Genomic DNA, 17612 nt, shown 5'->3' with positions numbered 1-17612 from the left:
GATAAGTTGTAAATATTACTCTATTTTTGAAATGTTAGAAGCATACTAATAAAAATGTAATGAGTCATCAAAAGGAACAGTGACAGATCTGAGAAGAGGTACATTGCTGGCTTGATTTACTTTTGAGTAAGATAGCAAAAACATTGGAGTGGACGTGCTTAATGAATTGTTTGCTTATTAGTATAAAAAGTCAGGCCATTGCAAGAAGCAGCATTACATCTCAAAATAATTGTTGTCATGATATTTGCCAAGATTATTTTCCACATTTAATACACAGAGTCTTTAAGATTTATTTAATTTGTACAAAGGTCTTTTGGAGCAGAAATACTGAATACTGAATAATTACATTTTTGAATATTTCCTTAACTTGTATATTATCTGATTTCTTTTGGTCTTTGTTACAATGGTTTTTTTGTTTTTTTATAGACTTTATTAGACTATTTTTAATTATTACATTTTGAAGTGTGATTTCATAATCCTGGCTCCTTAGTAACTAGACAGGAATTATAGAAGTTTAAGCCATTCAGAGAGCTGGTTAAGGGATAGGTTTCATACAATGAGGTGGTTGAATTACTTTTCTTTATTGTTTTTATAGTTGCTTGAAGATGTGGCCACAGATCCAATATATGTGAATATACAAGAACTTCAGTTGGAGCACAGTACTACCACTGCCAACGATTCCCAATCCCCATTCCAGCTGTGCTTCAGCAACCCTTTGAACGACTGGGAAATTCACACCGACACCGAAAGCGGTCATTTCTTCTATTACAATTCTGTGACTGGTCAGACAACTTGGGAGTCCCCCTTTGGGGCTTCCTTGAATAGTGTGAGTCTTTCCCACTCTCACTGTCCCAGCCCTGTCTCATCTGCTGAGTGGAACCAATATGTAGATGAGGCCAGTGGGCAAATATTTTTCTATAACGCAGCCACAGGTGAAACTTCGTGGGAGGCACCCCAAGAAATTTTCAATCCTCCAGAGATGCGGCATGCATTTACTAGGAAATCTCCAGATCGGAGAGTAAGTGGATGAGAGGAGAAATCTATTAAAAACATCAAAGACAAAGAAAAATGATAAAATAATAAAGTAAAATAAAATATATTGTGGTGGATCGGGGGGGATCAGGCCCACAACTCATAATTATACCTGGGCTAATACCTGGAGAAGAAGCAGATCTTCAGGACTTTTTTAGAGTCCAGGAGGATTGGAGTCAACTGGATTTTGGGGTGGCTGTTCCATAATTCTCAAGCCTTAGGAAAAGAAATCTCTCAACTGTTTAAGGAAGAAGAAAAGTTGTTTGTGTATTGACCTCTTTTCTAATATTTTTTTTCAGCCACCAACTCCAGAAACTGATTACCCAAAACTATCTCCTCGTGAACTTTCTCCAAAGGAAGGTTATTCTCCAGATGGCTCCTACAAACACTTTGACTATGCTGGTATTCCTTCAGCAGACCAGGGTTGTGCTTCCCCTGGCATCCTGGAAACATCACTGTTTGATGTCCCAGGCATGGTAAGAATATCTTGGAAAGACTGGGAGTTGGTGCATAGAGGGAAACGAGGAATTTCCAGACCATGAGAACTATTAAACAATGGCCTGGCTTACTTCCTGGTAGTGTGGATACTCCCTCACTAGAGGTTTTCAAACAAAAGTTGGGAAGCCAGTTGGGCATATCTGAGGATACCTGCCCTGGGCAAATGGTTGAACTAGAAGACCTCCAAGGTCATTCCAATCCTATGATTCTGTCACTACAAGATTAATTTTACAATGAGGCTGAGGCATTCTAATAGAATCGGAGCTGTTTAAATTAAAACAATATGTAATCAGATAGAACAAAGTATTTACTCTATAATGTATATCTCCAGCCATCATAATTTATTCAGAACCCCATAATTAAGCAAACCACCATTTGCCTCTACAGTATGATCCCAGTCACTGAATGAAATGGACACAGTAAAATGCCAATCAGTAAAACAGATTCTAAAATTTAATCAGTTAGCATACCAATTCATCTGCTGAAAGTAAGAGGAGGCAAAATGGGTTGCCTATTGATAGGTGTAAATACAAACCTGGGTGTAACAAAACAGTAAATCATGATCCTGGAGAACTGTGGTATGAGTGCCTGTATGTTGTTTACTGCTGCTAAAATTATTATACTTAGGTGACCACTTCTGGCAATCGCCAGAGCACCAGTAGTGGATCTAGTCGTGGCAGCAGTCCTTTTGCAAGTTGGTCCCCCAGCCAATCAGTTCACCCTGGGTCAAAAGATGAGCAGGTATGGAAGAAAGGGTCTCTGCTTGCTGATGGCAGATTTGAAGTGGGGTTTTGATAAATTAAATGGAGAAGCCAAAGGTTCTCCTGATCCTTTGCATACTTTGAACCAGGAGAAACTTTTGGAAAGATGGAGGGAATGATGGGAATAGGATGGCCAAACAAGCTGCCACTTTCAAACAGCCACTTAGTGCCTGCAATTACAATTTCCACATTGTCCATTTCCTAATCTTATCTCCTTAAATTGTAAGTAAGAATCCAAGCCTCACTGCAGTAGAAGAAACTCTAGAATTATTTTCTCTCTAAGGAAGGTGCTGACCCTGTCTAATTTATTTATTTATTTATTTATTTTATTTTATTTTATTTATTTTATTTTATTTTATTTTATTTTATTTTATTTTATTTTATTTTATTTTATTTTATTTTATTTTATTTTATTTTATTTTATTTTATTTATTTTATTTATTTATTTTATCGGACTTATATGCCGCCCTTTCTCCACAAGACTCAGGGAGGCTCACAACAATAAACAGCAACAAGTCCAGATTAAAATTCAAACAATAAAAGAAACTAAAATTCCCATTAAAACCCCATTCAGTCCAGACCAGCCTGGCGAAACAACCATGTTTTAAGGTCATGGCGGAAAAAGCGAAGGTCAGGGCCACCCGGAGCTCCAAGGGGAGCTGATTCCAGGGGGTAGGTGCGCCTACAGAGAAGGCTCGCTCTCTAGGGGCCGTCAGCCGGCATTGCTTGGCCGACAGGACCCCAAGTAGTCCCTCTCTGTGTGAGTGCACTGGGCGATGGGGAGCTGTTGCTGGCCGCAGATGATTTGCCAAATACCCTGGGCCTAAGCCATGTAGGGCTTTATAGGTAATCACCAACACCTTGAACCTCATCCGGAGGGCAACCGGTAGCCAATGCAGGTCACGCAGGAAGGATGTGATATGGGAGCATCAGGACACTCCCATTACTACCTGTGCAGCTGCATTCTGCATCAGCTGAAGCCTCCGAGTGGTTCTTTGCTCTGATGATGGGGTTTTCCACAGCTACTAAGACAAGATTAAATCACCATTTCTTTTTCTCCACCGCCCTAGCTGAAATCTCTTGAGAAAGCTGGGATGATGTATCGGACAAGAACGGCTGATAAAGGGAAACGCATGAGGTAAGAGGGGCCTGTTGTGTATGTTTGTGGACTTATTTCAGGCTTTCTGATGTAGGGAGAGCCAAGAAGGATGTTTGGAATAGTACTTTTTTTCTTGCTTGGAACTGGAATTACTCTATTAAAAATATGGGTTTTTGAAAAATTCAAACAATAAGCACTTACAGTTGTGGAATAGATCAGTTGATGTTGCCTTCTAAGGTCCTGCTTCCTCCTTATTCAGTCATTCAAGGCATAAGATAAATCTCCTTCTCCGGTCAATAGCAGCCTAGCTATCAGATAATTCTTAGGCATTTTAATTCCTTGTCTCTAGATTGGCATAAGTTTTTAGCCACTAGTATGAGGAAGACTTGGAAATAAAACCATATTCCTGAATCACTACATACAAGGAAAGTAGTGGTAGCCATTGAGTTCCCTCCAGTCCACCCAAAGAAATCTTCCTTAAACATATATGTGTTACCATTGAAATGAAATGAAAGGCAAGGCTGTAACCAAAAGTGTGTAGTGGGCATCATCGTTCTGTAAAACTATTTGAAAAATTCTGGTTGAGGCAAGGTAGAGCATCATTTCAAAGACTTAGGCATATTTTTGGGGAGGGAATGCATCACTAATAAATTCACTAACAAATCATTACTAATTAAGTAAAAGCAAGCAAGGTTGAATTTAAATAAAGCAAATAATCAAAAGTTTATTATTAATCAATAATAAAATTAAAAGCTGCTTTAAGCCATTTTAAGAAAGGAAGGTGTTTGCCAAATGCCAGTTGCCTTGTTTGGCACGTTTTCAAGAATTAAATGGGTCTACATTCCCCTGAATAAAGGCACTCATTGCAGAACAGTAACCCGCTTCTCAGCTTTTCCGCCCACTCCTTTTTTATTTACTTGTGAGCAATTTGGAACGGAATTATTGGCTGCCTGATTCTGTCTCCCTCAGAATATTGTCTGTCCATCTGTCTGTACGGCATACTATTTTGAGCCTATTTTTCATGATGACTGAGTTGATCATTCATAGAGACGTACTCCTTTTGTATGTAGATTATTAAGAGTAATGTGTGTTGAAAAATGATGAGAGAAAGAGGGAATATTGATGCCTATGTTTGTATAGTTACACTATTTTTTTCCAAACTCTTACTCTTCAGTTTTTATGCCTACCTATGGTGTGTCCTGTCTTTACCTTCTTTTAGGAAGAACTGGGCCTGTGTATGGACAGTCTTGGAAGGTGGTGCCTTAATATTTTTCAAGGACTCCAAGCATTCAGCTTCCAGCGGTGCAGTAAGTCTTCAGCTTTAGCTTCCTGATCTGAGATAACCAGCTAATATTACGGTAGAATAGAGAGTTGGAGAAGAAATTCAAATTTATAAATACATTTAATTTAAAAATCATCTTCCTTTATATGAAGCTGCCCGATTCTTAAGGTATCTTCAGGAGTCTTGTCTTCTCATCTCACAGTTGCATTTGGATAGCAAAAATCCATTTCTAGACTTCAAAATATGTGTTTGTCTATGAGTGTGACTAAAATTTCTGTTTGACTTGTATAATTTTTACTAATTATTTTTTAAAATATATATGTCCGCTCAGAAAAAACATCTGTAATTGTGTTAATAATATGGCACAACATTAAAAGTAAAGCAAAACTAGTATGAGGAAGACTTGGACAATTACACTGTATATAAAATAACTTTTAAAAATACCAAATTGCTTTGAAGTTCTCTTTCTTGCGTCTTTATTGGATAAAACTTAATTAGATACTAATAAATTTCATATGAGTCATCCTAGTGTGGAATTTCAGAATAAACCTTTCTTTCATTTTAGTCTCCCTCCCTTATTTTATGTATTTGATTCATTGTTTTTTCTCTTTTTTTGGAAGCCCTGAAAGTTGTTACTACGGTATGCCCAATTATGTATTTGCTAAAATTTATTTAATCTTTTAAATGATGACCCTTTTTTTCTTTATGTCTATTCCTTGCTTCCTTAAACATTTTGTTGGAACAATAGGATAAATGTTTTCCATAAAGTATGCCAAAAAGGTTACTATCCCATACATCCTCTCTTATCAAATTAATAGGCTAGTTGGAATGCAATTTTTCCTTATTATTCCCAACCATCTTGCCATTGGTAATGTTAGCTGTGTGATAAAGTATTATTTTAACATTTCTGGAGCACACAATGATGGAGATAGTTGCCTCTGTGAACTTTCATTTCTAATAGCTAAACCTTACTTTAAATTAGAAACTTTGTTTTCATTTATATTCACACCAATTGGTTAGAAATATGTATGCATAACTAAAATCTTATTCACACAGCATAGTTTGGCCAAAAATCTGGATGTCTTTGGAAGCAAGATATATTAGTCAGAATAGAATAATTTGTATACTGGATAGATATAATGTGATAAAGGAAGATGAGAGGTCAGTGAGTAATGGTCCAATCTGAACATTTGTGTTACTTCTACTTTTCTTCTTTGCATATTCAGAAGTATCCCTCTGTGCTAAGTAGCCCAGAGTTTACAGTGGATCTTCGTGGAGCATCTCTTTCCTGGGCCCACAAAGACAGGTCAAGTAGGAAGAATGTCTTGGAGGTAAGAAATAATGGCCATCATTGTCAAGTACGCCAGAGTTTAGAGAGAAGGAAAAATTACTCTATTCCCTGGACCATTTCTGCTATATATGGCAAAATTAAAAGACATTTCTCTTATTGACACAGTCACTGTTTGGAGAAAAATGTTAAGGGATATTAGGCAACCAGTGATGGGTTGCCCCTGGTTTGCACTGGTTCTATAGAACCGATAGTAAAACCAGCAGGACGCCCCACCCACCAACCCCGATGTCACCAAAATGCTTCTGCACATGCGCATGTGCAGAGAGGGAGCGAAGCGTGCACGTGCACAGCCCCATTGCAAACCAGTAGTAAAGGTAAGTAGAATCCACCCCTGTAGGCAACCAACTCCTGAACCTGTAGTTATGATGGGGAAGGGGTCTCCAAAGCACCCCATCTTTTGTCGGAGCTAGCTTGCTGTTAAAGAATCGGTTTAATTATTTCTTGATATGGATTGCTATTATGGAAATGCAATGTGCTATATCCTAAGTCACTCATAAAATAATGTTAAAAACCAATGAAGACTTGCAAGTGTAGTTTGGTAAATTAGAGCAATTTTCAATGTTTGTGGAGAACAACTTTTAGATATTACATACAAATGCTTGTTTTGTTGTAGCTGAAGACACAGGATGGCTCAGAGTATTTGATCCAACATGATTTGGACTCCATTGCCAACATGTGGTACACTGCAATTAATAATAGAATTGGCAGACTGGTACGTCACTTGTTACTGAATCTATGCTACCCCAAATGAACCAGGAATCTTTTTCATATACTGTTAGCACAGGGTGGGAATTGTCAGGATGGTATGTATAATCCACCTTCACTTAAACTCTCAAAGCAGAAATATATAGATGTTGTGTTATGGTTCCATATTTAGCCTTTTCAGAGATTATTAAACTACAGTTCTCATCATTGGCTATGCTAACTGGCATTGCTGGGAGTTGAACCTGGAAGGGTACATATGTCTTACTCCTAACATACAATATGGTAAAGTTAAAATCTCTGGGTTATTTTTTTATGTTGAGGTTCCTAAATGTAAGTAAATTCCATGCAGATCACGGGCATTTAAGAGCATCAGAAGAAGGGATTTTTTTAAAAAAATATTCCCTTATGCCAGTGCAATATAAGTACTTTCTTTCTGTTAGAAAAGCCTTGGGTTTTTTTTTACAGTGCAGCTTTAAACGCTCTGGTGGGGAAATACAGCAATTCCTGAGCTTTAAGACCTGTAAATGTAATTTTGTTTTAAAAACTTTCTTCTTTATGAGCTCAGATAAAAGGAGAAGGGATGGCAACTGATAAAAAGTTTCCCCTTCTCTTCAGCAATGAGCAAACTGGTACAACACAAATGTGTGGAAAACTTGTTATTAAACTTAACATGCACTCAAACTTTCTTTGTGGTTTTTGCACACAGAGTAATGCTTTTTTTCTGCCATTGCTCTGCCTCATTCATGGGGTTTCATAGGAGCATCCAGATGAGACTCATTTTCATTTGTAAACCTTCCATTGTTGTTGTTGTTAGTTGCGAAGTCATGTCTGACCCATCGCGACCTCATGGACAACATTCCTCCAGGCCTTCCTGTCCTCCACCATCCTCTGGAGTCCATTTAAGCTCACGCCTACAGCTTCAGTGACTCCATCCAGCCACCTCATTCTCTGTCGTCCTCTTCTTCTTCCATATTTTTAAAAATAATACTTTTCCATGCAAGACAGTAGAAACCCTCTATTTCTTTTTCTATCCTCTTTCCTTTATATATTGATCTTTGAATATTTGGTACTACTATCATTGTTGTCTGTCCAAAAAAAAGAGGGGGGAGAAGGGAAAGATGTAATATTTGCCAATTGCCAGGGGGATTGGCAATATTAGGATTTCACAGTTCTCCTAGCTTTTTGGCAGGTATGACAGTAATTTTTTCTGTATTTCTTTCTTTCAGTCTATAGATTTCCCTTTGGAAGAGGATGCTTATACTTTAGCAACTGTAAAATCCAAGGAACAAACAGGAGGGAACAAAGAGAAAGAAAGTGAGAAAAAGCATCCAGGTCTGTGCTCTGTTTATTGGCAAATGTATGTGATCTGAGTTGACAACAGTAATTCAATATGTGATGAAAATTAAAATAGAAACATCACATATGTTTGCAGCTTAACTAGTCCTCAATACCATAGGCATACTTATCCACAGATACATAATAGTTTTTTCAGGATTAGGATTTATTAATCCCTTTTTTACCTAAAATACTTAAAGAGGATTTAGTAACCAGGAATCTTTTTTTAGGACTTCAAGTTACCATAAAATTAAAGGTTTCTACTGAATTAGAATTTGTTTGATATTTGTTTTCAACAGTGGACCTTTGTTTCAGTTCTGACAAATAATGTTCAAGTTTCACCAATGACAACCTGCAATGCAAGCTGTTTTTTTTGTTTTGTCTTGTTTTCAAGGGATTCGGTGGAGAAATAGCAAAATGAATGCTGGCCTGTTTTGTAATTTTTTTTTTTTTTTAACTAGGTGAAATTGACAAAGATTTCAACTAAATTTCTATTTCAAGTCCAACTAACAGGAAGAACTGTTGTAAAAATTTCTTCAAACTGCAGAAGACATGCCAACAAAAATAAAAACACTGGGCATTTGCTTTCATGAATGGGAAGGGAAAAGAAGTAGGAGACAGAACACCTGACTATTAGTGTGACCGAGGGGGGAAATGTGTTTGAAATCCAGAAAGGAATTTTGTAAGCCAGTTAAATTTCCAGATAGTTTATATACAGATCAGCAGCTGAAGGCTGCAGTGTGTGGAAAAGGCTAAGAAGGAGGCTAAAACTGTAGCATGTTACACATATTGAAAAAGAGTGTGTTTCTTTACAAGTTGTGAAGGAGGTTTGAATATGAATTAAAAAGAGACAATCCTAGAACGTGAAGATTAAAATAAACACATAATAGAGCAAACTCTGTTATATATCCAACTTACCTCTAAATGGGTGGGAAATACAAAAAATCTAGCTCTATACCCCTGAAGGGCACATGGTTAAGGAAGAGTGCCTTACCAGACTGCAAGAAATAGCTTCTGGATAGTCTGGATCCTTGCAAGTTTTGATTGCTCTGCTTGCTCAGGAAAGGAAGGATATTTACTTAGAAGATCCCCATATTTGATAAGGCTCCTGATGTTTAGGAGGAAGAGAGGCATATAACTAAAATAAACATGACCAATGGCATTTGTAGTATAATAGCAATCATAATATTTTAAAAAGTAATAGTTTTGCCATGCATGACAGTAGAAACCCTTTATTTCCTTTCCTATCCTCTTTCTTTTATATGCTGATCTTTGAATATTTGTAAAGGTGAATTCTCCTTCAAGCCGAGCATCATTTCTACTGATTTGAATTTCATAATATTCTTGGCAGCAGCACAGAATAGAAACCAGTAGAAAGGCATTCGTGAATTGATTTTATTCTTTCAGTTAAAAGACTGCACATGCTCCCAAAAGTCTTCTTTTCAAAACAAGTGAACTTCTAGCATACTGTGTGAAAAGCCTCTAAAAATAACCTTGATGGAGAAACTTATATTTTCTCTTTTTGCTGCTTTTTTCTCCCCTAAAAGATTCAGGAAAAGTTTCAGCATACCTTTAAAACAATACTACATTCCCTATATGACTATTCTAATGCCAGTTGTCCCTTTGCAGCTTTCTGGCATTCTCATAGTACTGACAGTGATTCCAACAAAATCCGCAATGTGCTCAGGAAATTTCTGCCGAAGCGTCCATCTCTACAGTACCTGAGAGACCGAGGCTACATTAAAGGTAAATTCCCTGGAGAGAAAGAATACTGTTTAAAAAATGACCTCAGAGTGCCACTCAGGCCCACAGTTGGTGCATCATTTCTTGTCATTTGTAGCCATTTTAAATATTTTTAACATTTACGTTATAAAGGGCTCAACCACTGCTTGCCAGGGTAATACTGCTCTCTAAATGGAAGAATATTCATTTAGAAAACGATGTGATTCATCCTTCTTGCTTGAATTGATATGGTTTTTTTTAAAAAAATATTGTTGTTTAAATTCAGATCAGGTATTTGGATGTGATCTTCAAGTTCTCTGTGATCGTGAAAAGAGTACAGTGCCTAACTTCGTCAGGCAGTGCATCGCCACTGTGGAGAAAAGAGGTATGCAATTTATTTATTTACTCATTGGTTCGATTTATATGCCGCCCTTCTCTGGAGACTCAGGGCGGCTTACAATGCGTTAAGCAATAGCCTTCATACTTGCGTATATACCTGCTTAGTAGGGCTTTCGCCCTCCCCCCCAAACGGTGTTCTTTTTTTATACAAAGTCAGCTTATTGCCCCCACAATCTGGGTCCTCAATTCACCTACCTCGGAAGGATGGAAGGCTGACTCAACCTTGAGCCTGGTGAGTTTTGAACTCGCAGTAATTGCAGGCAGCTGGCAGCTAAGTGCTACTTAACAGCACTTTAGTCTGCTGCACCACCAAGGCAATATTCTACATTTCACCTAAATTGAAAATCTGAGCCCAGACAGCCCACATCTTCACTTCCGTGATGTGCATCCATTACGCAACGATCAGAAAATCCATAACATTTACATTTTGAGTTGTTCCTTCTGATTTTGTGACTCATTAAAAGCTCTGTTGTTTTTTGTACTGAAGCAAAATAAATGCAAAGTGTGAGAAAAGGCCATTGCTTGGCACCTATTGTGGAGATACAGATAATAGCTGCCATTTCTCTGTCTCTCAGGCTTGGATATTGATGGACTTTATCGGATAAGCGGTAACCTGGCTACAATACAAAATTTGCGCTACAAGGTTGACCATGGTAAGCCACTGTGACTTGTAAATGGGATAGTTTAGTGAGGAATAGTGTCCATTGCCTGTAGAAAATCCCAGGTTTGTCCATTTTTTGTGGAGACTTTTGACATCCACAACATCCATGGACACTGTCCATGGATGTTGGTATCAACATCTTTGTCAGAATGTCCAATAAAAGAATATCATGCATGATATTCTAGCATGAAAGAAATGTTTCCCATCCTACTGGACCCACATGGACATATTAGGATGCATGGAGCAGCCCTCAAGGAGTCGAGAATCAACCTCAGTTGACTAAGTTTCTCCTTTGGAGCCACTTTCCCATGTCATGGTGTCCACTAGATAAAGCAAGGTGAGGAATATCTAGCTCAGTGATTTTCAAACACAGCAACTTTTAAGATGTATAGACTTTAATTTCCAGAATTCCATAGCCAGCAAACTGGGAGTTGAAGTCCACACATCGTAAGATTGCCAAGATTGAATAACTTTGACCTAAACAGAACTTTCTAACACTAAAATAATAGCTAATCCAAGTTGCTCTCCAGATGCAACTGAATTTTAGCTTCCTTCTGAAAGCTAAGTGTACTCTGCTTACTTTTGAGGGAGTTGCCTTTTTTTCTTCAGAGTGGTTCTGGAGCACATATTACTGTATTGTTCTCTGGTCCAAGAATTATGAATAAATGTTGGTCTAAAAATCAATTATGGCTATACTGCTATCATTATTTTTATCTTCAGTGCTGTGGAACATGGGATGAGTGTGTACATATTGTATTGTAATTTTCATTAATTTTGCAGATGAGCATCTGGATCTTGATGGTGGCCGCTGGGATGATGTTCATGTTATCACTGGGGCACTCAAACTCTTCTTCCGCGAACTGCCTGAACCGCTCTTCCCCTTCAGCTATTTCGACAGATTAATTGCTGCTGCTAGTAAGACAATCTTTTACTCTTGGGAAGGATAAAAGGATTATTTAGTGGCTAACTTTGAATAAAAGTATCAAAGCCATAGCTTTTTTGATTGTAAGACTTATCTCCCATAGCTAAGGTGTGGTCAGACTTCAAGGTATACATAGAATGTTTTTACTGAACACCTGAGATCCACAAATCATAGTACAACAAAATTGGGTGGGTGGGGGCTTTGAGCTAGTCTTGACTGCCTGGACTAATATATGAAATTTTCATGGCAATAATTTCAAAAGCGACTTGCTACTTCTTTCTTACTATTGACTACCTCAAAATTATCAGCTGGCTTCATGCCTAAACTGAACTAATACTTGCAGAACTAGAATTTTGAATTCAGAAATTTTCAGAAATTTTGAATTCAGGAAGGTGATTTGAATATTCTGCATATAAAAATTAATTTCTCCATGTTATCTACATTTCAGTTGTTTCTCGTCGAAACAATTGGGAGTTAAAAATTGTGTCAATCTAGCACATTACCTAGATTGATAGTAGGAGATACAGATCTATTTTTATTCTGCCCACTCTGTCCTATGGTTTGTTTTTCATTAAAAGCAGATTTATCAAATCTTGTAGCACTGAAGATCATATTTACTGTTTTTAAGTTGTGACCAGGTAGTTGGCAGACAGAGAGTAACATTAAACCTGGACATGGCCAGATCAAAACAAAAAGAACTAAAAATAAATGGAATATTTTTCTGTGAATTATAGTATTTAAATCCAGTTTATTGATTTATTTTAAGTTTAAACCCAGTCTAAATTGATGGTATATAGAGCCAGTTTTGTAGTGGTTACGTCACCGGATAGAAAGCATGAGACAATAAGTCTTGCCTTTGCCATGAAAGCCAGCTTGGTAACTTTGGCCCATTCAGCCCATTTTACAGGATTGTTGTTGTGGGGAAAATAGGAGGAGGAATATGTGTTGGATATGTTCGCTGCCTTGAGTTATTTGTAAAAATAATAAAGGTGGAGTACCAATAAATAAATGATAAATAATTTAAGGAGCTCCATTCAAATAGTGTTACAAACCAAAAGTGCTTCTTTATCAGCAAATTGCAACGAGGAGGTGATTAATAAGGTCACATTAGAGCTCTATTTAGGAAAAGTAACAGATTGCCTTCTCGTGCCTTGTGACAATATCAATACAGATAACAATAACCACAAATATCAAGATCTGATGATCCCAGTGGTTATGGTCACATTGGATGCCATACCAAAAAATCTTGGACAGTGCATGAAAAATTTGCACATTACAAAATTTCCATCTGCCAATTACAAAAGACCATTCTGCTGGGATCCCCCATAGATACTATGTAATACATTACAACTTCCTAGTTTCTTAGGAAGAACTCAATGCATATGAAGGCCAACACAGCTAAAGAAATGAGAGCTGTGATTATTATTATTTCATGTAATAATACTTTTATTGAACTAAGATAGCTGTGAGAAAAAGAAAAATATGGGGTTAAAAAGAGCTCTGGTGACTCAGCAGACTAAAGCACTGTTATTAACATCCACTTACATCTGCTGCCTGCAATTACTGCAAGTTCAAATCTCACCAGGCTCAAGATTGACTCAGCCTTCCATCCTTTCTAAGGTAGGTAAAATGAGGACCCAGATTATGGGGGCAATAAGCCGACTTTGTATAAATATACAAAAGTATGAAGGCTATTGCTTAACGCATTGTAAGCCGCCCTGAGTCTCTGGAGAAGGGGGGCATATAAATCAAATTAAAAAAAAAACATAGACACAAGCAAAAGCAAAAAAGAGAATAAAACAGGCACTTCATAAAATACACATAGAGACACATGAATATTATGTAAGATACACTCTTTTGGAATCTGAAGAGTCATGGCATCTAGCAAACTAGGCTTGTTATAGCCTTTTTTGTAAAATCAAATTAGGAGAATGTGACTTCTGATCTAATATGCATCTTTCCCCTTGCTCTTGACTGCTGGAAAGAACCGGGTGGCAAGAAAGTACATAACGGTATGATGTCCTGTATTTCCATTGCAGTGAAAAATAACAGTGAAAAAACCTAGACAATCTACTGTTATTTCTTAAAACTACGTATAAAGAACAAAATGAGTGAAATCTCCTTTTTTGGGGGGGGGGACTGCAGAAATGATAGACTCTGCAAAGCGAAGCCATCACTTACGAGAGATTGTGTATTCTCTACCTGCTGCTAATTTCAATACCTTGAGGGTTCTCTTCCAGCATCTTTCCAGGTGAGCAGCATCATTTTCCAGATCTTTTAATCGGTTTGGGCTGTTAAAATAGTAATTTTACAATAAAAGCAGTCCTGTGACCATAGATCCTTTTTAAATGTATTACTTCAGCCACAGTCGCCTCCAAGCAAGAATCAATTCTTATGACAGTTTTCTTTGCCTTTTGGTCTTCCTATCTTTAATTTTCCACTTGGAAGCAGATCCCACCTCGTTCCCTTATCCCACCAGGGCTGCCTGCCTGATTGCACCACTGTAGAAATTTAGTTGACGACATTTTCAGTTGCTATGCTGCTTGAAAGAAACAATATTCAGTGAAACTTAAGCAGCCAGATGGGCACAAAAGGGCAAGTAGTTAGTAATCATCTTTATAGAAGAGTACTAGTACTTCATAAAAGTATTGTAAGTGATAAAATTAAATCCAACCCAAAGAAATTAGAACTTAAGTCCACTTACTTCTAGTGGCATGGCAGAATTGTTCTTATGGCTTCAAGCTGTTCTTCCTTTTTTTCCCCCTAGGGTTGTAGAGTTCCGGGAGAAGAACCGCATGTCTCTGCAGAGTATTGCAATTGTTTTTGGGCCAACATTATTGAGGCCGCAGGAAGAAGAAGGAAATATAGCGATGTACATGTATTTCCAGAATCAGATTATGGAGCAGATCCTTAGTCAGACCAGTTACATATTCCCAGAAAGCTAGACATAGAACTGTATAATGGAGTAGCTTCAATGTGAGAACAACTCCTGCTGCTATAAGGAAAGAGGTGCCATTGGCTAGAGCCACAGATAGGGACAATGAAGCTGGGAGAGAAACATTTGGCAAGCGAGCAAATCTTCTCTGCTGGATTCAAAAAGTTTGTTTTTGTAGGTTGGAAACATGGGTGAGTAAACCCTGTTGGACAAGTAATGGGCTAATTGCCTGGCATGGCATTCTGCATCAGTGATTTTCAACACTTTTGTTGACTACATGATTTGGGGGGGGGGGAAGTATGGGGAAAGGGGAGGCTTTATGAGTGAATCTAAAGATTTATTTTTCAACCAAAGTAATTATTTTTCAAGCAATACTGCTTGTTCTGAAGGAGTTGAGGGAAGTAGTTGCCAATTAATATATTTTGAATCTTCAGGAGGCTTTTCTTTAATGAAGTATTGTTGAAAATGTGAGATAGGCTTGAAGAAAGTCAGACTTTCATGTGGTTAACATTGGTTACTCTGACCCCACTTTATTGACTGCAAGACATAAAATGTCACAGTACTAATACATGATCACAGTATTAGCATTGTAATTCAGAATACATATTTGTTATATTAATTTCTGTATATCAGTTGCTTATTCCAATATATGTGTCAATTATCTGAGGTAAGATAACTTGCACTTTCAGATGAATAAAGTGGAATTCAACTTATCTGTCTATCTGATCCTTGGGTAAACCAAGTTCAATATAATCACATATATATTTACAGTGAAAGAGGGCATCCCATGAACTGTAGAACCTGACAGTTATATCACCAACAATGGTTGGCAAAATGGCCCAAAGTAGCTCTTCAAAAGATTGAGAGGTTGAGTTGCAGCACCTGACCTCTCAAATACTGCATACTCCCTGGTTGGAAGCTGCTCAAAGAGTCTGGTGCATCTACAGCTGCTTCATAGTGGCCTCTCCCACAGGAATGCAATGGGAATTTTAGCTGGATCTTTTTTTTTTCTACTACCTCCAAGCTGACCCATTTTCAGACAGTCTTTTATATTTCTTACACTGTTCAGTTTTCAGAGAGTTATTCTGTTGAAAGCCAAAGACAGAAATAGTTCAAGGCAGTGGTGAAATTCAATTTTTTTTATTACCGGTTCTGTGGGCATGGCTTGGTGGGCGTGGCTTGGTGGGTGTGGCAGGGGAAGGATACTGCGAAATCTCCATTCCCACCCCACTCCAGGGGAAGGATACTGCAAAATGTCTATTCCTTCCCTACTCCTGGGGGAAGGATATTGCGAAATCTCCATTCCCATCCCACTCTGGGACCAGCCAGACATTGTATTTGCCAGTTCTTCGAACTACTCAAAATTTATGCTGCCAGTTCTCTGAACTACTCAAACTTTCCACTACCAGTTCTCCAGAACCTGTCAGAACCTGCTGGATTTTACCCCTGATTCCACATTGACTGATGGAACCATCACCTGCTGATATGAAGATTTGTTCTTTTAGAATGATTTAGAGTGGTTTAGCATTTCGATATAAAAATAAATTTCCCCTCCATTAAACTAGGGCAGTATCTACTCCTACATCCTTAGCCTAATGCCAGCCTGGGACAAAGAATTCCAACCCTCCTCCTTTGCATGATTTCTTTCAATATTCCATTAGGTTGAAAAGAAAATCAGAGTAGTGAATGTACACAGAAAGTTATTCTGCTGACAAATGGATGGCAAACACATCTTTGAAAAGCCATAAACTATTTTGGAGATAATTTTTTCTCTCTCCCATTTTAATACAATAGTACTTTTTTTGGTCCGTCTTGATGGAGAGAGGAAGGCACTGCATCCATTATGATATAATGCAAAAAACTGCCTCTAATTAACATCAGAAAATATAGTTGGGATAGTTTCCCTAATATAGTTTAATAGATTAATATTGTTTAATTATACGTACTTCTTCAGAAGCTAAAATTGAGATCCATATGCCTTAATTAGATAATAAAAATTAATGAATATAGTACTTCTTTCATCTCCTCTACAGAACCTATTTTTAAAATGGTTATTACAACTGGACCACAGTGTTCCACTGTGTTCCACAGTGTTCCACTGTGACCGCTCCTAAAGTAAACATATCTGGATATCTGTTTATATCCAGTAAACAAATACACAATAATAACCCTTCAATAAAATATGCTGGCTGGGGAATCCTGGGAAATAGAAGTCAACAAGTCTCAAAGTTGCCAAGCATTAAGAAAAGCACTAAGATACAATCGAAATGAGGAAGTGGCATCAAAATAGAATGTGGCTTCACCAACTTGCTAATTATAACATTTCTTTTCTTGTGGACTGCTAGTGGCAAGGTTCTCCATCCTGCTTCTGCTCTTCCTTTTGCCATTGCAAAACTGCCATGGGAAGTTTTATGACAAAGTTTGGGATGTAAAGTTTACTGAATAAAAGTTGTTGTTTTTTTATCTCTTGCCCAACCCTATCCAGTTAAATCATTATTTGTGAGGGAGTCACATACATTCATTTACCATTTTAGGGGGTTGTGGTATGGAAAAGTTTGTGAAATGGTGCTTTATAGTATTTATTAGGCAGACTATGATATATTTCATTCTTGGATACACTGCAGATATTTTCTTCTGCAAGGAAGGTTGAACACCACATCTCAGCTGAAAGCACCCCACCCCAAATCCCCTATGCATGGCCAGCCCACTTTCAAAGCTCTCCTCTGTCCATCTGGCATCTGTTCAGTTTTATCTTGCTCAGGAATGTAGGCAGTACTTAACAAGAAGGCTGAAAGAGTTGCACTAGCAGACAAGAGGCCTGCCTTACCTTCGAAAGAACTTGCTTGGAGGGGCTCTTGGCAAGTGAAGCGGTGTGGCCTCCTCCAGTACAATATTCCCAGGTAAAGGGAA

At 37.8% G+C, this 17612-nt stretch overlaps 2 protein-coding genes across 4 annotated transcripts in view; both read left to right on the top strand.

Moving 5' to 3' along the window:
- ARHGAP27 (Rho GTPase activating protein 27) overlaps window positions 1-15415 on the top strand; it is a 59627-nt gene extending 44212 nt beyond the window's left edge. For both annotated transcript variants that reach the window (XM_087894020.1, XM_060691748.2), the window contains exons 3-16: window positions 596-1018; window positions 1332-1508; window positions 2158-2271; window positions 3362-3429; window positions 4610-4697; window positions 5899-6003; window positions 6637-6735; window positions 7955-8060; window positions 9693-9809; window positions 10072-10170; window positions 10760-10837; window positions 11626-11760; window positions 13913-14018; window positions 14535-15415. In XM_087894020.1, coding sequence (XP_087750146.1) covers window positions 596-1018; window positions 1332-1508; window positions 2158-2271; window positions 3362-3429; window positions 4610-4697; window positions 5899-6003; window positions 6637-6735; window positions 7955-8060; window positions 9693-9809; window positions 10072-10170; window positions 10760-10837; window positions 11626-11760; window positions 13913-14018; window positions 14535-14712 — 1893 coding nt within the window. In that variant the 3' untranslated portion in view covers window positions 14713-15415. The remainder of the gene's footprint in view (window positions 1-595; window positions 1019-1331; window positions 1509-2157; window positions 2272-3361; window positions 3430-4609; window positions 4698-5898; window positions 6004-6636; window positions 6736-7954; window positions 8061-9692; window positions 9810-10071; window positions 10171-10759; window positions 10838-11625; window positions 11761-13912; window positions 14019-14534) is intronic.
- Window positions 13920-17612, top strand: part of TMEM98 (transmembrane protein 98) — a 31092-nt gene continuing 27399 nt past the window's right edge. The window contains exon 1 of one of the 2 annotated variants that reach the window (XM_087894023.1): window positions 13920-14018. The gene's annotated coding sequence lies outside the window, so the exon portion shown is untranslated. Of the gene's footprint in view, window positions 14019-17462; window positions 17603-17612 lie in introns of those variants that run through there. The other variant, XM_034416246.2, reaches the window with a different exon arrangement.

The sequence above is a fragment of the Pantherophis guttatus genome, chromosome 4 (genome assembly GCF_059756535.1).
Source record: "Pantherophis guttatus breed Tessera chromosome 4, ASM5975653v1, whole genome shotgun sequence".
NCBI classification, from domain to species: Eukaryota; Metazoa; Chordata; class Lepidosauria; order Squamata; family Colubridae; genus Pantherophis; species Pantherophis guttatus.
This window is presented reverse-complemented; position numbering and strand designations above follow the sequence as displayed.